At 48.0% G+C, this 20,867-nt stretch overlaps 1 protein-coding gene across 1 annotated transcript; it reads left to right on the forward strand.

The window, feature by feature from the left end:
- The first annotated feature begins 238 nt into the window (after positions 1-238).
- LOC146073340 (NXPE family member 3-like) lies at positions 239-20,050 on the forward strand. Its single transcript, XM_083180516.1, has 5 exons — positions 239-694; positions 3,422-3,642; positions 15,982-16,056; positions 17,142-17,356; positions 19,449-20,050. The coding sequence occupies exons 1-5, from the start codon at positions 239-241 to the stop codon at positions 19,979-19,981; spliced, it is 1,500 nt and encodes a 499-aa protein (XP_083036642.1). The 3' UTR covers positions 19,982-20,050.
- The last annotated feature ends 817 nt before the right edge of the window (positions 20,051-20,867 follow it).

Consider the following 20,867-nt stretch of genomic DNA (forward strand, 5'->3'; position numbering starts at 1 on the left):
TCTTGGCCATCCAATTAGAAGTTTGCTAACATTTCTAGCAGTATGCTGTGATTTCAAAATGATAACCAGATTCTGCTTTGAAATTGATGCCCAACACAGGGCTCCACTTAGTGTCATAGTTTGGTTTAAAACAATTGTTTTTGTTCTGACAATGGTTTGAAATGTGTGATATCTTTAGTTACTTTACAGGTTCCTAATAGTGAATTCCTTGAACAAGTACAGACCCCCCTCCCCTAAGATGCACAGACATCCCATGAAGGCTCATAACACCACACTTGACTCTCCTAAAACTAGTGATGCCAAATTCATAGAACTCTTAAGACTGATTGACTGGCCTGAGCCACCGTCCCCTGTGACACAGTATAATCTATCTACCAGCCCCAGACACTGTGATTACCATCTGCTGAATGCACGGGACACGTACAGGACTGGGGAGAACCTGGAAGTGCTCATCACAGCTCGGGACCACCGTGGTCAGCCAAAGGGATATGGTGGAGATTACTTCCGGGCAAAGCTGCACTCCCCGGCACTGAAGGCTGGTGTGACGGGACACCTAATGGACTATGGTAATGGCAGATACCTGGCCACGTTCCTCCTCCCATGGACGGGGAGAGTGGATGTACAAGTCCGTCTCATTCACTCCAGTGAGGCCGTGGCTGTTTTGAAGAAGAAGAGAGAGAGCCATCCAGAGAAGGTATAGATACAAAGTAGCCCTGATTAATCATATATTCGCTTACCAAATTATATTGAATTTATGCTTTGTGCATTTTTTCAGAACATTGATAAACACAGCTAAAATCTTGCAATTTTTTTCAATCTGAAAACCTGAAATATATTTCTTAGCATGTGATTTTCAGATAGGATGTAGGGGCCACTGGCTGGGGTAGATGTGGAAGGGTGTGAGGAAGAGACCTGAAACAACTTTCTAGAAGCTGAGGCCTATTCTTTAAAGGTGATGTGTCCATCCTCTTCTATCTTAGCTGTCTCCTCCAACTCCTCAGCCAGCTCCACCTCAGTCAGTTGCTACTCCTCAGCCAGTTCCTCCTCAGTCAGTTGCTACTCCTAAGCCAGCTCCTCCTCAGTTGGTTCCTGCTCTTTAGCCAGTTAATCCTCATTCATTTCCTGCTCCTCAGCCAGCTCCTCCTCAGATGTTTCCTGCTCCTCAGATAGCTCCTCCCCAAATGGCTGCTCCTCAGCCAGCTTCTCCTCCTCCTCATTCGCTTCTCCTCAGTCTGCTCTTCCTCATTATCATTCAGCTCATCCTCCGTCGCCTCCTCTTCCAGCTCCTATTCAGCCTGATCCCCCTCTTTGGCTGGCTCCTCATGGCCCTCCTATGTAGGGTGGCCAATCCCGGGATCGGGATTGGCGGGATCCCGGGATTTGGCCCCCAAAACGCCGGGATTTCAATCCTGGGATTGGAGTTTCCAATCCCGGGATTTTGGGATTAGATTGCGCATGCGCGCAGTCTAATACCGGGTAGCGTCTGAGCATCGCTCAGACGCTGCCCGACTTCTCCCGGCAGCACTGCGCAGCGTGACGAGATCAGAGGTCATGCTGCGCAGGCAGAGGTCACGCCCGGCAATGTGATGCCGCGCCGCCCGCCCAGCCAGCAAGCCCACCCGCCCGCCCAGCCAGCTATGAACCCGCCCAGCAAGCCCACTCGCCCGCCCAGCCAGCAAGCCTACCCGCCCGCCCAGCCAGCAAGCCCACCCGCCCGCCCAGTCAGCTATGAACCCGCCCAGCAAGCCCACTCGCCCGCCCAGCCAGCAAGCCTACCCGCCCGCCCAGCCAGCGCGAAGCCAGCCAGCATGCCAGCACGCCAGCCCACACCATGGACAACCCATCCCCCCCACCCAGCAACCGGGCTCCTGGCAACCCTGCTGCACCCTCAAATGAAGGTAAATGTGGGGCAGCTAGGGTGTCTTTTTATTAGGAAAGCCAATCCCGGGATCCCGGGAATCCCGGGATTGAGCATTTTTCAATCTCGAATCCTGGGATTGAAAAAATGCCACGGGATTGGCTTCCCTACTCCTATGTAGAGCATGTGCATTTATTATAATAATAATACCTTTGGTAGCTACATCCAGGTATATAACACATGTCACTGTGACAAGGAAGGGGGCCACGTCCGCCAACCCGCTCTCTGCCAGCAGTCACCAGATACTGAAATCTGGTGCGCTGGCGGAAAGGAGGAGAACGGCTGCATCTGTAGGTATAAAAAGTATGTAATAATCATGGAAGTGTTGATAGGGTACATTACACCTGTGCATAACAATATTTGGTACTCTTTACCTAGATGGGCGCCAGCGATTGAAATCGCGGGCGTCGGGGGTAAAAATCGCGGTCATCGCGGGCATCGCGGGTACATAAAAATCTGCTACCCGCGATGACCGCGATTTTCCCATAGGGAACAATGTTAAAAAGGCTGATTGAGTGCGATTTTCATGTAAAATGCCTCAATGCCCGCGATTTGGCCATAGGAATCAATGTTAAATGGGCTACAGAGCCCAAATAGGCACAATTAACCCTTAAATGTCCCCCCAAATTTTTAACGCCACCCCACGATCCACGCCAACCCGAAGCGTGGCAAGCGCAGCGAGCCCGCGAGGGGCGGCGGTACGCGTCCTCCGACCTTTTCATGCCCTACTATCCACTAGGGCGTGGAGTGAGAATAGAATAGTGTGGCGAGCGCAGCGAGCCCCGCGAGGGGACGCGGATACCTTCACAGGTAGACGCGTCCCCTCGCGGGCTTCACAGGTGTCCGCGTCGCCACGGACACCTGTGAAGCACGCGAGGGGACGCGTATAACTGTGAAGGTATCCGCGTCCCCTCGCCACGCTTCGGGCTCGGTGGCTCGCTGCGCTCCCCACACTATTCTATTCTCAACTCCACGCCCTAGTGGATAGTAGAGCATGAAAAGGTCGGAGGGCGCGTACCGCCGCCCCTCGCGGGCTCGTTGCGCTCGCCACGCTTCGGGTTGGCGTGGATCGTGGGGTGGCGTTAAAAATTTGGGGGGACATTTAAGGGTTAATTGTGCTTATTTGGGCTCTGTGGGCCATTTAACATTGATTCCTATGGCCAAATCGGGTCCATTGAGGCATTTAACAGTAAAATCGTGTCCATCGGGCCTTTTAACATTGATTCCTATGGCAAATCGGGAGCATCGCGTCGCGGGCATCGCGGGTACATTTATGGCCGGCCGCGACGCGACCGACGCGATTTCCATGTTTAACATGGGTTTCAATGTGAAATCGCGGGCGTCGGTCGCGTCGCGGCCAGACATAAATGTACCCGCGATCACCACGACGGGCGCCCATCTAGGTAAAGAGTACCCAATATTTTGTGTAACGGATAAGAATTCCCTCAATTCCCTTCCCACCACAGGCATCCCCAGTAATACATATATGCTTTTGCTTTTCAGATCTATTTCAATGGATATTTCCAATTTAATGGCAGCAGTGAGGTGATGGAGTGTAACCTAGAACTGCCAGGAAAAGACGTATGCTCATACAGGGACCCCGTGTCTGGTGACACGTGGCAGTGTGTGCGACCACGGAAGCTGCCGTGTGACTCCAGAGTCTACCACTCCATGGGCGGATTGCACAAAGTGACTAATAAATTTGAGAACTCTCTCCTAAGTGGGTGAGTGGGCAGGCAGTGCAGCTGGCATTGGGAAAGGGTTTGGCCCAGTGGCGGCTCCTGAGATGGGGCTGCAGCACAATTCAAGATTCAAAATAGGGAAACACACCAACTGCCATTGCAAACTGACTCACTGGCAGTGGGTGTGGCTCCCATATTTAAAATTTGAAGGGAGGTGCATGCATCCCCCCCCCCCCGCCACTGGTTTGGCCCAATGCCAAAAAGGGGTGTGATATATTTGAAACATCTGTATAAATGTGACTGTGATTATCCTGGAAGCAGTGAATTTATTTATGTGTATGATAGTAGTGATCATATATATCGGAGGGAGTAATAATGTAATTGAATGAGGTTTTTCTTAAAAATGCAGACAAAAAGTATGCTCTGTTCCAAACCTGCTTGAAGATAATATGGGAACCTATATCCAGGGTATAGTACAAGTGTACACCTTTATGCACACTAGGCGATATAGTAAAAGATATCGCTCAGAAGGGCCCTTCTGAGCGATATCTTTCACTGTATCGCCTAGTGTGCGCACTGAATATCGTTACCGCCCCCCTCCCTTGCCCTGCGCATTCAGACAAGGGAGTGCTCATTAAAGACAGCCATGCTACATCATGGCCGTCACTCCCCCCCCCCCAGCATCAACAAGTGTTTAGGTCCCCGCCGCCACCAATATCAGCATATCAGTGTGTAGGGCCCTTTAAATACATTTATGCAGAACAACATGATTGCAGATAAAACATATTTGATTGCCAATTCATTTTTAAACAAAATAAATCCTTAAACCGTCATCTAATTTCAGTTGTGATTTGCATAAATATTTACGTGTCGGCAGTCTCATGATTGGGACAGAACTATCTTGATATGGTTGTCCCAAATATGTCATGTGCTGTGGGATCTCTGTCAGAGTAAATTTTTATTGCTTTATTTAACAAATTAATTTGATGTGCAACACAAAGAGCGATACAATGGAGAGTGATAAACAGCAAGCCAATCAGCTCCTAACTGTCATGTTACAGGCTGGGTTTGAAAAATGGCAGGTAAAAGCTGATTGGCTGGTTGTTTATCACTGTCCACTTTTTCACTTTTTTAAGCTTGATGCGTCTGGCCATAAGTGGCAGATTTTTTTTTAAACCTGGCGAATGCCTCCCAACTGTTACGATTACACGCCTTTGGCGCGGCAGGTCCGATGTCAAGATTGGGAGGTATGCTGGTGAAGTGATAAATTGTTTGGTACAAAAGAGAAAAAAAGGACTGCTTTCTGGGGAGCGCACTGAAAAAATGGAATCATAAAATATAACCTTTATTATATTATCATTAATATTCCCAAATTTGCTCTGTGGGGAACGTAGTTACAGTGAAAAGTAGGGGTTAAAATTGTTTACATACTGTACACACATATACACACATAATGTGCTCAAAAAGAAAGGAATAAGGTGTTTTTAAATTACACTTGAAACCTGTTTGAAAAAATGTTTGTTTTATTTGCGCCGGTGATGTTGTGTCACGTATAAAACAGATGTGACTCTGTGGTGTGGTTTCTGCTAGTATAGGATGTTTAGAGTTTTTATAAGGTATCTGATGTCCTATCAGTGTTCCCAATCCTTTCAGTGCCACCTACTGGTGGTTGATAGTATTATATTGAGTGTATCACATAGAGATCCTCTTGGAAATATATTTTTATATATCCTTCACCTTTTATTATAAATAATCCTTTGGTGCCACCTACTGGCGGTTAATCATATTGCTTCAAAGCAGGTAGCAATTACCCAATAGGTGCTAAGTGATCAGATGTAAAAGTATTCTGAAAGCAGCAAGGGATAATTTAAACCCTGCTATACAGCACAGGATACACCTACCTGAGCGCATAAGTACAACTGAAGAGATATATTCATTTGAATGTACAAATACATCAACACGTATACTCTTTATTTCTGTGTATAAATGTTTTTTCTGCTTTCCAAAAATACTTAAGTACAGGCATCTATCTTTCTCTCCTATGATCCTTATAAAATCAGTGGAGCATTAAAATGAGTCCTGTCTGAGTGAACACATTGAAATCCAGCACAATATGATTAACCGCCAGTAGGTGGCACCAAAGGATTATTTATAATAAAAGGTGAAGGATATCTCCTATATATTTGGCTACATCTGTCACTCAAAGTGGGTGTCTGTGTCTATAACGCTCTGTTCCTGGACTTTCCTCTTAATGTGTGATTGCCTTCATCTGTGCTGAACACCTTTCTGAGAAATTAACCTGTTTAAAACAGGTGATGGCAATCATACATTAAGGGGAAGTCTAGAAACAGAGCATTGTGTCCCTCCTGGAGAGGGTCATGTTGGGAGGTATGTGACAGAGAACCAGCCCAGTGAGCCCACAGACAGTGCCAGACACCCACGGCCTTCCCATGTTGCCCAGCACTGCTACTCCACAGCCACCAGGTGAGCGCCCCCCTCCCGCGATTTGCGGCAAAACCTCCCCCCCGCGCCCCCCCCCCCCTCCCGCGATTCGCGGCAAAAACACCCGCTCCCCCGCGACCCCCCCTACCGCGATTCGCAGCAAAAACACCCCCGCGACCCCCCCTCCCGCGATTCGCTGCAAAAAGAGCCCCCCCACGACCCCTCCCGCAATTCGCGGCATAACCACCACCCCGCGACCCCCCCCTCCCGCGAATCGCGGAAAAAACACCCCCCCGCGACCTCCCTCCCGCGATTCGAGGCAAAAAAACCCCCCGACGCGACCCCCCGTTGCACGATTGGCGGCACCCCCCCTGTGACCCCCCTCCCGCGATTCGCAGCAGCCCCAGGATTAAATGGCACATGCAAAACACTGACATGGCTATGGTCGACAATGAAAAAGGTTGACATGAGTTTTTGAAGATTTATTTCATTTTTTGAATGTTTTCATATTCATTGTCATGTGTCGACATGGACACCAATCAAGTGGCACACTTATGTCAACATTTACATGTGTTGACCTTTCTGTGTTGATTTTTTCTTGTGGCGATTCGCGTCACACCCCCCCCCCGCAACCCCCCCTCCCGCGATTCGCGGCACCCCCCGTGACCCCCCACCTCCCGCAATTCGCGGCAACCCCCCACCGGAACCCCTGTGAACCCCGCCCTCCCGCGATTCGCGGCACCCACCCCCGCGACCCCCCCTCCCGCAATTCGCGGCACCCCCCCGTGATTCGCGGCAGCTCCAGAATTAAATTGCACATGGAAAACACTGACATGGCTATGGTCGACAATGAAAAAGGTTGACATGAGTTTTTGAAGTTTTTTTGTCATTTTTTGAATATTTTCATATTCATTCTCATGTGTCGACATGGACACCAATGAAGTGCCACACTTATGTCAACATTTACATGTGTTGACCTTTCTGTGTTGATTCTTTTCTTGTGGCGATTTGCATCACACCCCCCCCACCCCCCCCACCCCCCCACCCCCCCACAACCCCCACTCCTGCGATTCACGGCACACACACACACACCTCCCCCGCGATTCTCGGCACCCCACCCCGTGACCCCCCCTCCCGTGATTCACGGCACACCCCCGCGACCCCCCCTCCCATGATACGCCGCAACCCCCGCCCCGTAACCACCCCTCCCGCGATTCGCGGGACCCACCCCCGCGACCCCCCCTCCCGCAATTCGCGGCACCCCCCCGCGATTCGCGGCAGCTCCAGAATTAAATTGCACATGGAAAACACTGACTTGGCTATGGTCGACAATGAAAAAGGTTGACATGAGTTTTTGAAGTTTTTCTTTTCATTTTTTGAATGTTTTCATATTCATTCTCATGTGTCGACATGGACACCAATGAAGTGCCACACTTATGTCAACATTTACATGTGTTGACCTTTCTGTGTTGATATTTTCTTGTGGCGATTCGCGTCACACCCCCCCCACCCCCCCCCCCCGCAACCCCCACTCCCGCGATTCACGGCACACACACTCCCCCCCGCGATTCTCGGCACCCCACCCCGTGACCCCCCCTCCCGTGATTCACGGCACACCCCCCCTACCATGATTCGCCGCAACCCCCGCCCCCGTAACCCCCTCCCGCGATTTGCGGCAACCCACCCCGCGACCCCCCTCCCGCGATTCTCTGCAATCCCTCCCCTCCCGCGATTCGCAGCATCCACCCCCCCACAACCCCCCCTCCTGCAATTCGCGGCACCCTCCGCGACCCCCCCTCCCGCGATTCGCGGACACCTAAGTTGCAATACAGGGCATCTTTCATACAATTCTAACCATATTTCTCATATACAAACGTTCACAAATTAAGGGGGCGCAGCCCCTTACGACGGTGTGAAGAGCGCCCGTAGGGCGCGATGAATCACCTAGTATAAAAATATATTTACAAGAGGATCTCTATGTGATACACTCAATATAATACTATCAACCACCAGTAGGTGGCACTGAAAGGATTGGGTACACTGTTAGGACATCAGATACCCTATAAAAACTCTAAGGGGTAGATTTATTAAGCTCTGTGAAGTGATAAAGTGTCTGGTTTTTATCACTGGCCAATCAGCTCCTACCTGTCTTTTTTCAAACCAAGCCTGTAACTTCACAGGTAGGAGCTGATTGGCCGGTGATAAAAACCAGACAGTTTATCACTTCACCGAGATTAATAAATCTGCCCCTAAACATCCTATACTAGCAGAAACCACACCACAGAGTCACATCTGTTTTATACGTGACACAACATCACCGGTGCAAATAAAACAAACATTTTTTCAAACAGGATTCGAGTGTAATTTTAAAACACCTTATTCCTTTCTTTTTGAGCACATTATGTGTGTATATGTGTGTATGTAAACAATTTTAACCCCTACTTTTCGCTGTAACTACATTCCCCACAGAGAAAATTTGGGAATATTAATGATAATATAATAAAGGTTATATTTTATGATTCCATTTTTTCAGTGCGCTCCCCAGAAAGCAGTCCCTTTTTTCTCTTTTGTACCAAACATTATATGCCTGACTGCTGGGAACAGCACCCCCTCTTACCTATCCAAAGAATTGTTTTTTTTTTCTGAAACATTAAAATTACTTGGTGTGCAGGTGTGCAACAGGCTTCCTAGTGGAGTCAAAATCTGCTGAAGTGATAAATTGGCCAGTGATAATGCAGAAGGCGATCAGCTCCTAACTGTCAAGTTACATGCTGGCTTTGAAAAATGACAGGAGCTGATTGGCTATTTGAGCCATTCTGGTTGCAGAAATACAGGGGGGGGGGAATGTTGGGGTCCCCCTGTATTTCTGAAACCAGCACCTGGCACTTCTACAAATATACAGGGGCCAAAAAATAGTGGTCCCCCATCTCTTATATATTTAGCCAGATCTGTCACTCATCCCCTGTGTGTATAACGTTCCCGCCCGGCGGGATACACAAACCCACCCCCCCTAGCGAAAAGACCAGTGTGATACACACCACCACCCCCTTGACATCACCTCCCCCGCCCAGCCAGGGCTACAGTACATGCCCACCATCCACCATTACTCTACAGCCACCAGGTGACACCCCCCCCCCCACGATTCGCAGTCCCCCCGTGCCCCCCCCCTCCCGCGATTCACGGCACCCCCGGCCCTGGCTGCCGTGCTGCAGGTTATTATTATTATTATTATAATAATTTTATTTATAAGGCGCCACAAGTGTTTTGCAGCGCCGTACAAAGGAACAATACAGGGAGACAAAACTTGGCATAACATTGAATAAATAACAAAAATAGAGTACAAATAAAGAGCGCCACAGATCAATACACATTACAGCTTAAATATAAGTAGTGAGGACTCAATCAACATACAACTAGAGGCTTGAGGCCAATGATGGAGATGAGTATGCAGACGAAGATGGTCACTGAGTGTTTGAGTATAGGAGAGCTGTGAGTGAAATATGAAGAGAAGTGGGCTTTCACAACAGGAGGGAAGAGGGCCCTACTCGGAGGAGTTTACAATCTAGTAGGAAGGGGAGACAGACAGATTACAAGATGTGCAAGCGAGTGGGTGGTGGCTAGATAGCAGGATATAAACAGGCAAGGGGTCGGAGAACCAGCTAGTTTATGCAGTGGAAGGATATGCTTTGATGAATAGGTGAGTTTTCAGTGCCCGTTTGAAGCTTTGCAAGGTCGGGGAGAGTCTAATGGAGCGAGGGAGTGCGTTCCACTGAAGGGGTGCAGCACGGGCAAAGTCCTGTACTCTAGCATGGGAAGCAGTGATCAGGGTGGAGGAGAGACGACAGTCGTCAGCCGACCGTAGAGGGCGGGAGGGTGTATGAATGGAGATGAGGTTAGAGATATATGGAGCAATGGAATTAGAGATGGCCCTGTATGTGAGTGTGAGGTGTTTGAAGAGGATTCTGTAGGGGAATGGGAGCCAGTGCAGATTTTGTTGAAGGGGAGTGGCAGAATGAGAGCAGTGGGAGAGGAAGATAAGCTTGGCTGCAGCATTGAGGACAGATTGGAGAGGAGCCAGTTGGGATAGAGTGAGGCCGGGTAGGAGAACATTGCAGTAGTCAAGCCGTGAGATGACCAATAAGTGGATGATCAGCTTAGTTGCACTCATTGAGAGAAAGGGCCTGATGCGAGCAATGTTGCGTAACTGGAACCGGCAAGAATGGGCCAGGTGCAAAGGAGAGGGAGGAGTCAAGAGTGACACCCAGGCAGCGGAGTTGGGGAACAGGGGAGATGATGGTGTTGTTAACAGTGATAGAGATATTAGTAGGGGGCATAGCTCTGGGTGGGGGAAAGATAATAAGTTTGGTTTTGTCCATATTCAGCTTCAGAAATCGCTCAGACATCCAGGAGGAGATGGCAGAGAGGCAGTTGGAAACTTGAGAGAAAACAGTGGGGGACAGATCAGGAGAGGAGAGGTAGATTTGGGTGTCATCCGCATAGAGGTGATATTGGAAGCCAAACGAGTTAATGAGTGCACCCAGAGAGGAGGTGTACAGGGAGAACAGAAGGGGGCCAAGGACGGAACCCTGAGGGACCCCGACAGGAAGGATGGAAGGTGGTGAGGTGGAGCCAGAGACTGAGAAGGAACGGTTGGAGAGGTAAGAGGAAAACCAGTTGAAGTCCGTGCCAGAGAGGCCAATGTTTTGGAGTGTGTGGAGGAGGAGAGGGTGATCCACAGTGTCAAAGGCAGCAGATAGGTCCAAAAGGATAAGCAGGGAGAAGTGACCCTTGGATTTGGCTGACAGCAGGTCATTGGTGACTTTCACTAGGGCAGTCTCAGTGGAATGAAGTGAGCGAAAGCCAGATTGAAGGGGATCAAGGATGGAGTGGTCAGACAGGTAGCTGGTTAGATGCCTGTAAACCAGCCATTCTAGTACTTTAGAGGCAAATGGGAGAAGAGAGATAGGGCGGTAGCTTGTGGGAGATAAAGGGTCCAGGTTTGTTTTTTTAAGAATAGGCGAGACCAGAGCATGTTTGAAGGGTGAGGGAAAGATGCCAGTAGAAAGAGATAGGTTAAAGAGATGAGCAAGGTGGGAGCAGCCAGTGGGGGAGAGGGAACTGAGGAGATGGGAGGGGAGAGGGTCCAAGGGACAGGTAGAGGGGGGAGAGGATGAGATGAGGGAGCGGACTTCCTCAGCTGTAGTAGTGCAGAAGGATGTGGGGTAGTTGGGAGGGGAGGATGATTGGGGTGGGAGGGCAGCAGAGGGGATATGGGAGGAGATATCATGCCGGATTATCTAAATTTTAGAGAGGAAGAAGGAGGCAAAGTCAGTGGCAGTGAGGGATGAAGGGAGGAGGGGTGGTGCAGGGCAAAGTAGAGTGTTGAAAGTTTCAAAGAGATGGCGGGGATTGGAGGAATGAGAAGAGATGAGAGATTTGAAAAAAGATTGTTTGGCAGAGGAGAGAGCAGCGCTGTAGGATGAGCGAATAAACTTGAAATGGAGGAAGTCTGCCAGAGAGTGAGATTTCCTCCAGAGGCGTTCAGCAGAGCGTGCACATTTTTGCAAGATTTGTGTTATTTTGTTGTGTCAGGGTTGGGGTTTAGAGCGTCGGAGGGGGACAGTGTGGAGGGGGGCTACAGAGTCGAGAGCAGAGGTGAGAGAAGAGTAATAGAAAGAGGCAGCCTGGTTGGGGCAAGTCATGGTTGAAAGAGGAGAGAGGAAAGTCTCCAGGGAAGACAAGACAGTAGGGTCAAGAGTCGCGGGGCCAAATGTAATAGGGTGAGAGTTTCAGAAAGTGAGAGATTTTGGGAGAGTTTTCCCCTTTTTTTTAAAGCAGCAATCAATAACACTGCAAAATCAGGTTGATTTTGCCATGTAGTTGATTGATGCTTTAAAAAACATGGGAAAACTCTCTAAAAATCTCTCACTTTCTAAAACTCTCACCCTATTACATTTGGCCCCCAAGGTTACGTCTGGTGACTGTGGGTCTGGACAATGAGGGGAGAGGGGAGGATGAGAGGGTGAAAGAGAGCAGATTGTGGGAAGGAAGAATTAGAGAAATCAGAGAGATTACAATGGTGGGTGAAGACTAGGTCAAGGAAGTGCCCAAGATTATGAGTGGGGGTGGAGGTCCATTGAGAAAGTCCAAAGGAGGTGGTGGGGTCAAGCAGATTAGAGGAGGCAGAATTATTGATGTCAATAGGAATGTTAAAGTCACCGAGGATGATAGAGGGGAGGTCAGAGGCAAGAAAGTGTGGAAGCCACGCAGCAAAGTTATCAAGGAAAGGGGAGCAGGGGCCAGGGGGCGGTAGATTCACCACAAGGAGGTGAATAGGGTAGAAGAGGCGGATAGTGTGTACCTCAAAGGTGGAGAATGTGAGGGAGTGCTCAGGTGGAATGACGCGGAAAGTGCAATTGCTGGAGAGGAGGATGCCCACTCCTCCACCCTGGCGGCCATCAGGTCTGACCGAGTGTGTGAAGGAGAGCCCTCCATAAGATAGGGCCGCAGGGGAGGTAGTGTCAGAGGCAGAGAGCCAGGTTTCAGTGATGGCGAGAAGGTTAAAAAAGTGGGAGATAAAGAGGTTGTGGATAGTTGGGAGCTTGTTGCAGACTGATCTAGCATTCCAGAGAGCACAGGAGAAAGGAAGGCAGGGGACAGGTGAGATAGTAATTAGGTTGTGTGGGTTGTGGGTGCGTGTGAGAGGTGTGGAAGTTGAGAGGGGGTGATACCTGACAGCGAGGACAGGTATGGGACTGGATCGAGGAGCCATATTTCTGTGTAAAGTTGTTCAGAGTAGTGATATAGAATGAGGTTGGAGTGGCCTAGAATGAGCAGTGAGAAGGTGATGTACTGGAAGCATGGAGAGCCTACAGGAAGTATAGTTAATGTATAAGTGAGACAGAAGCAGTGAGTGACAGCATTTACAGATGGAGCAGGCTTCTTCTTTGCTGGCGAATCGCCAGAACGTCAGCGCTGGCAAACCGCCAGCAGCCTCGCTAACATCTGACTGAGACGCGCGTCTCAATCTCCGTCGGCGGGGCGACGGGAACCCTGTCCGTCTCCGCTTCAGGGAGACGGACAGGGTTAGGGGGGGGGGGTGCGGGCAGGCGGCGGGGACCCCGGGTGACCGCCGACAAGCCGGCGATGCCCCGGGGGAAGCGCTGGAAGCATCGTCGGAAGGGAGCGCGCGTGCCTCTCGCGCGCGCGCCCCCTTCTCGCTATAGGGATGGTGCTGGTGGGGGATGGTGGCTGGCGTCGCCATCACCATCCCCTGCAAATATGGGACCTGCCCCATCTGTAGTTCAGCATGGAGATCAGTGTCCAGGTTGTAGTATGTTGATTGCTGGGGTTTCAGATGGAGGATGAAGTGTTCTTTGTCCTCCTGTTTCCCTCCTGTTTATCTCCTGTATATCTCCAATGTTATATTAATATAGTATGCATACTTTACACTATAATACTTCACATCTAGAAGACTACACAGCCAGAAGGCTTCACAGCCTAGCATATAGACACTGACTCACTGCCTATAGGTTCCCCCACTGCCAGAAGCCAGAAGTATCCCATGGTCCTCTGCACCAGCGCCACGACTTTTATCAATGTCTTGCCCACATACCACTATTATACAGCCTCCTGCTCTCATGCACCGTCACTCCCTCCCAGTGGGAGGAGACACTCACCCACTGCCGGGAGCTGTATACTGTCCCCCACCCTCCTCCAGTTCTAGGGATGCCCATCGACCATCAATGATTTCAAATCATCGTTGGTTTATGGCCAATGTTGAATACTTTTGCCATCGATGTGGGAGGACCAGATGGTTTCCCTACATCGATGGCAAAGGAGAACCGCCCAAGTTTCAAAAATTTTTAAGGTGCCGGGACACGGAGCATAGCTCCGCCCCCCCACACCCAGAAGTTCCGCCACCGAGTTCTGATTGACCCACGGCCTATTCAGTCAGATATAATGGATGACCATCGATAGCTATAACAATCGATGGTTATCCAAGTAATATTTTACTACTATCGATGGCAGGGTGCAAAATCGCCATCAATGCCAACCATCGATGGCGTCTTCACCAATAGCCATCCCTACTCTGCAACAGCCAAAAACCTTTACTACCCCTCATGCCCACACAACCCTATCACTGCCCTGCCTCCTGTTCTCCTGCCCTGTATCTTCCGCCAGTGGGGACCCGCTCACCCTGTGTTGCCCACATTCCCCTATCATGCTTTACTGCCCAGCCTCCTGCTCTCATGCACCCTAACTCCCACCCAGTAAGAGGAGACACTGACTCACTGCCATGCTGGACCCTCACCTACTGGCAGAAGCTGCACAGTGTCCCCCACCCTTCTATTTATTCCCCCTTATGCCCACACACCCCTATCACTACCCAGCCTCCTGTTTTCCTGTGTTGTGACCTCCGCCAGTGGGGAGCCGCTGACTCAAAAACACCCTACTATACTATTGCACACACACACCTAAACAACACGCATGCACACCCCCCACACCCACAAATGTCACTGTACCCTCCACACTATCAATGTACATCTTACTCTGTAACCGCTGTTTAATTAAACAAAACAATACACACCCCCTTCCACATCATATGTTCTCTATTTAACACATTTCACCTATAACTCAAGTTGCAATACAGGCCATCTTTCATACAATTCTAACCATATTTCTCACAATACAAAAGTTCACAAATTAAGGGGGCGCAGCCCTTTACGCCGGTATGAAGAGTGCCCGTAGGGCGCAATGAATCACCTAGTATTTTTATAACCAGCACAGGGCTCCAACAGCCAGTGGTGCCATGTCACACTTGGCGGAAACTATATTAGTTCCCCAGCCAAAATAAAACCCCTTAGCTTGTCAGCTACCCACACCCCAATAAAAGGGTCCCCCCCGATCCAGGGGAACCCCAACCTAGGGTGAAGCCCGGAGCTGTCCCTGGGAGGTGGATGCCAGGCTGAGGGTGTAAAATGATTGAAAACAAATAGTAAAAAAATAAATATTCAGTTCTGTAGTAGAACTAAAAGGCCCAACATAGCCTCCCCCACATGCTGCGACTTGTAGAACCATTCATATCATGGGTGTCTATGGAGCCACACTCCTGATTGCCTGAGGGATTTCCCGCATTCTCGAGGAGGGGCAGCAAGTGTCAACATACTTGCAGCTCCTCAATCCACTGGATATGGGATTTTTTTTTTTTTTTTTTTTTACAGCTCTGGATGCTACATGGACTGAAGAGGATGTGATCTACACTGGAAAGATGGTGAGTATAATTTTTTTCACAGGTTCCCTATGGATTATCTACTAGAGAAAAGGACAGACCTATGGGGAACCTATAGGTGAGTATGTATGGATGTGATGTGTAATAATGTTTTACTTTATTATGTGTGTGTATGTTATTTGGGTATTGGTTCTGAAGAGGGACTTCACGTCCCAGTGGGTCCATTAATGCCCCTCTGTACCACTCCAAATCATCGGAATCTTTATAATGTAGATAAATAATAACTTTTTTTTTTTAAATAATTATCACTATACACATATTTGTTTTCCCAGCTTCCCATTTGCAAAGCAGGGTGCAAAGATAGTGCCCATGGCGGTCCCATAGATTTTTTTAAATCTCTGATTGTGTGTTTTAGTCGGCTGCCAGTAAATAACATGGGACCCATTTCTACCTGCGCTCTGAGCAATGCTATAAAAAGCTTCACAGACACAATTCTTACACAGAATAATAGACCTAATTGATCCTTTATCCTCACAGCTAACAAAACACAATCATGAAACATTTGAGAAAAAAGTGTAAAAAGAATTCTCACTAACCTACATTAAAGAATGGCTTGGGGCATCAATGTTGGTGTTAAAATCGGGTTATGTCTAATTATGCTGCTGACATGGTTTCAATCAATCTAATTAATGACTGTCCTCCCTCAGTTCTGTCACTGACAAGATTATCCGCGGCAAGGTTTCTCCAATCAAAGTTATCTCAAATAAAAACTCATTGGGTAAGTTACCTGCAGGACAATAGACTTATATAGTCCAGTATAGCAGTGTCCAGATTTTCCTTTCATGATCCGCATAAAATGATTGGTACTTGTTTCCTAGCACGGCCACACCGATTTCCATTGGGGTGGTCGTGTCGGAAAAATCTCGGCAACCGATCCGATTTTTTAATTGAATCAAATGTGAATAGGGTCCCTGGGACCCGATTTTACATTGGATTCAATGTAAAATATTCCCTAGACCCCTAAATTTAACACCGTAAACCCCACCCCACGATTGACGCCAACCCGAAGCGTGGCGAGCGCAGCGAGCCCACGAGGGGCGGCGGTGCGCGTCCTCCGACCTTTTCATTCCCCTACTTTCCACGTCGGCGTGGAGTTGAGAATATAAAGTGAGGCGAGCCCGAAGCGTGGTGAGCGCAGCGAGCCCTCGCGGGGCTCGCTGCGCTCGCCAAGCTTCGGGCTCGGTGGCTCACTGCGCTCACCACACTTTATATTCTCAACTCCACGCCGACGTGGATAGTAGGGGAATGAAAAGGTCGGAGGACGCGCACCGCCGCCCCTCACGGGCTCGCTGCGCTTGCCACGCTTCGGGTTCACGTCAATTGTGGGGTGACGACGGGGCCATATATAATGTTAAATGGGTCATATTGGCCCATTTCACATTTTTTACTATGTGAGATGGACTTAATCAAGTCCATCTCATCTTGTGCCATTATAATGGCACAAGATCGACGCGATGCTCCCGATTTCAATGTTAAAAATTATTTTAACATTGAAGCCTATGGCAAAATTGGGGGCATCTCGTCGGTCACGTCGGGGCCAATGTTAATGGTCCCGACTGACGCGATGCCCGCGATTTTTCCTTTGCCGGCAAAATGGACCTGATTTCAAAGGAAATCGGGTCCATCACGGGCATTGTGTACCTTAACTTAAAGGTACACGATGCCCAAGATTGTGGCCGTGCTAGGAAACAAGTACCAAATGATTTTTAGGTGAGACTCTATAACCCAAATGGTGAAGTTCTTAGTTCATCCTTTTTAATGGCATTGAACTCTTAATGAATGTCTCTCTTTCAGACTCCCATGTAAGACCCACTTTCAATCTCTCGGCCTGCAGACTGGGCAAGGAACCTACTCGGCCTTCTGGATTTTATTATGGAGACAAGTGGAGATCCCTTACATGTGTGATGCGGCAGTTTCCTCACCCATCTGATGCTCTTGCCTGTCTCAGAGGGAAGGACATCCACATGATTGGGGACTCAACTCTGCGCCAGTGGTTTGAGTATTTAGAGGCCTTCATACCCAGTAAGTTTTTTTTGTATAATTCCCCATGTATAGACAGGGCCAGATTGGGTGAGGTAGATCAACACCAAAAAATCAACATGCACAATGTCGACAGTGACAAAAGTTCAACACAACAAGAAAAAAGTTCAACACAGAAACAGTTGACACATGAAAATGTCAACATAAGTTTTTCATATTTTTTTGGTGCCACTGTCAATACCGTGAATCCCCAATTAGTGAACTGCGTGGACTCACATGGTTTGCTTCAATCGCCATGTTATGGGCCATGTGCATCGCTCCATTACTGCTGCATTTGGCACACCGTTCCCAATCGGAGTCCACATGGATGGTAAAATATGACAACTCATGTCCACAGCCATGTTGACCTTTTCAGTGTGTCAACCTTTTGACCATGTTGACCATAAGCATCATGACTATATGCATGTTGACGTATTAACTGTCAACTTAAACATTGCCATCCATATTTCACTTGAACAAGGGTGGTGGGGACCCACACAAGTAAAATTGTTCACAAAAATTGTTGACTTACAGTACCATCGGGATACCACCAGAGCAAGGGAGGTGAGGGCCCATGGGCAACAAAGTTGTTGAGGCCTCCACAAAATGTCAACAATCAAATGTTCGACATTTAATTGGTTAATGGGGTAAAAAGGTCGACATGGTCAAACGGTCAACAATTAAAATGTCAACATGAGTTTTCAAATTTTTGGGTGTTGATGTTGACATGGAACATCAATTAGTGTAACACCCTCACACAGTGCCTCGCTATGCTTAATACACTATTGTATTCTCCCTCTATGCATGGATGGTGAAATATGAAAAAAGTCCAAAAAATGTGAAGAATTGTGGAAAAATCATGTCAACATTTTGACCCTGTTGACCTTTTGAATCCGTCTAACATTTGCTATCGATCTACTGATCTATCAACCAGATACACTTTTAAGTCAGAGAACATTGCTTTGTATGGTCTGCTGCTGCCAACTAGAGGATAACGGTCAGTCAGATGCAAGTGACTAATTTCAGAGACCCTCGTATCCTCATATCCTTTCCCCATAGAACAATTCAAATCAGGAGAATGGCACATCATGTTAGACAATCACTAATTGTTGCATAGACTTCTCCCCACTCCAAGAGGACATAGCAATTACCAGGGCTTAAAGTAGTCCTGTAGAGGTGACGTAACCATTTTCCCTGCCACCTACAGCCCCCACCCATTAGGCAAACCCCAGCCAGCGCCGTGGTTTTTGGAACTCCGCAAACTGAACGTTTCTGACCCACCTCTCATACTTTATAAAGGGACAGTGGTGTCTTAAGGATGGGGCATGGTACAATAGTACACCTAATTTAATTTACTCCACACAGTAGCACATTCATTTTCACATTACACCACATGTAGTGCCCCTGATTCATATTACACCACAGAGTTGTGCCCCTATTCACATTATGACACACAGTAGTGCGCCTTATTCATGTTATGCTACACAGCAGTACTCCTTATACATGTATGCCACACTGTAATATTGTTTATAAACAAAGCTCAGAGAAGTAGTGCCCTGTACACATAATGCCCACATTAGTAGTACCTCATGATGCTTTGACATCACATACGCCATGCCAAAAAAGGAAGCCGCTGGGACAGTCTTTTCTGTTGGAATCCCTGTGCTTGGCTGTGGTGGAACTAGTTCCCCCTACCATAACTGGTGGCGGAACTGTTTCATCCCAATGCCCCCACTTTGTGGTCTACTGTATGAAGGGGTCTAACTCCAAATTTCTCCCAATGAGTCTAAATTAAGACATTAAAGTCTGTGGAGATCAATGACAGCTTAAAAAAATCCATCAGTATCTTGGCTACAAACTCAGCGGCTACAGATCCCAGAGATGAAACCTACAAGTCTCTAGAGGCATGGTCATCTGTAGTCAACAGCAGCCATTCCATGGGTAAGGGACCAGCAATCATCAACCACAATTTCTTAGGTCCACTTCAATTACCTACAATACTGAGTTTGTAAAGCACCACTATAGGAAGTTACAATTTGATTGACTAGCTCTATAATGTTTGGTTAACAATAAACATTTTCTTTTTTCTTTTTAGGTCTCAATAGGATAGACTTGCATTCTAATTACAAGTCAGGACCTCTGCTTGCAGTGGATGCCAATGCTAGTCTGGCTATGAGATGGAGGGCACATGGGATTCCCTTGAGGACCTCCAAGACTATGATTTCTGAGCTACACTATGAGGCAGCCCACTTGGCTGGACTAGGTGGGGGACCTCAAACCATTATTGTGATGACCTTATGGGCCCACTTCACTTCCTTCCCTGTGAGAGTCTATTTAGAAAGATTGGAGAAGGTCCGCCGGGCAATTGATTCTTTACTTTTCCGTAGCCCTCAGACCACTGTGATAATAAAATCAGCCAACACGGGTTACACGTCACTTTATAGCAGTGAATGGTTGGCTCTTCAGCTGGACACATTAATGAGGGCAACCTTCAAGGGAATGGCTGTCACTATCCTGGATGCCTGGGACATGACCTCCTGCCACTATCTCCGTGACAACATCCACCCAGGGCCCCCAGTCATTAGGAATGAGGTGGACCTTATGCTGTCTAATATATGTCCACAATGAAGAACAAAGTGTTGCACCCTGCGTTTTGTTATGTTGATCACAGCACAAACAAGAAATGGTTGTGAAGTATCACTGGCGCTCAGAATACTTATGGTTTAGTCCGGAAACACTTACACTATATTTTTGTGTGCAAGTGTCCTTCTCTAAGTCCTTAAATTCGTATTTCACCACATATTCTCATGGACAATCTGCAATAGAAATTCACCAGTAGTGCAAGACCTCTTGGAAATGGGAAAAAGGTTTATTTATACATTGCACTCACAAAAAGGGAATTAAAACAAGCATGTAATCACTATTGCGTGATAAAAGTTGTCCACAGCCTTATCCAGGTCTCACCAAACCGACTTTCGGAAATCCTCCTCTGGCAAAGGTTCCGGACTCTCTGTTCAAGGGGATCCCAAATGGATTCTGGCGGTGTTCACTCCTGGTAAAGTGCGTGGTGCGTTCAAAAGTTCAATGCATGCTTCTGAGGAAGGAACAGGAGTTCCAAAATGCATTAAGCATATGTCCCCGGCAGGAGGAGAACTTTTGAACGTACCACGCACTTTACCAGGAGTGAACACCGCCAGAATCCGTTTGGGATCCCCTTGAACAGAGATTTTTGTTGCAGGAACAGATGCGACAGATTTTACGGCAGCCCATAAATAAAATCTGCCATTAATTTTATTAATTTAATATTAGTTAAAAGCCCAGCAAAATGAAGGCTTAGGGTGCATACACACTGTACAATTTTTTTGACCAATTTGGTTGAAAGACATTTCCATTGAACCCAGTGTCCTGGACTAAAGATGTTGACAAAAAATATTGACGACAGACGAAAGAAGAAAGATCTAGCTACAGTTTATAGGCTCTTTTTGATAGATATTCAAATTGAACTGCATGCACA

This window comes from Crinia signifera, chromosome 4 (assembly GCF_055691185.1).
Source record: "Crinia signifera chromosome 4, ASM5569118v1, whole genome shotgun sequence".
In the NCBI taxonomy this organism is placed as follows: domain Eukaryota; kingdom Metazoa; phylum Chordata; class Amphibia; order Anura; family Myobatrachidae; genus Crinia; species Crinia signifera.

Excerpts from the sequence above, each read along its gene's own strand:
- LOC146073340 (XM_083180516.1), top strand. The coding sequence starts at position 239 with ATGCACAGACATCCCATGAAGGCTCATAACACCACACTTGACTCTCCT. Across the intron at positions 16,057-17,141 it reads AATAAAAACTCATTGGGTAA|ACCCACTTTCAATCTCTCGG; the intron begins GTTACCTGCAGG and ends CTCCCATGTAAG. Across the intron at positions 17,357-19,448 it reads TTTAGAGGCCTTCATACCCA|GTCTCAATAGGATAGACTTG; the intron begins GTAAGTTTTTTT and ends TTTTCTTTTTAG.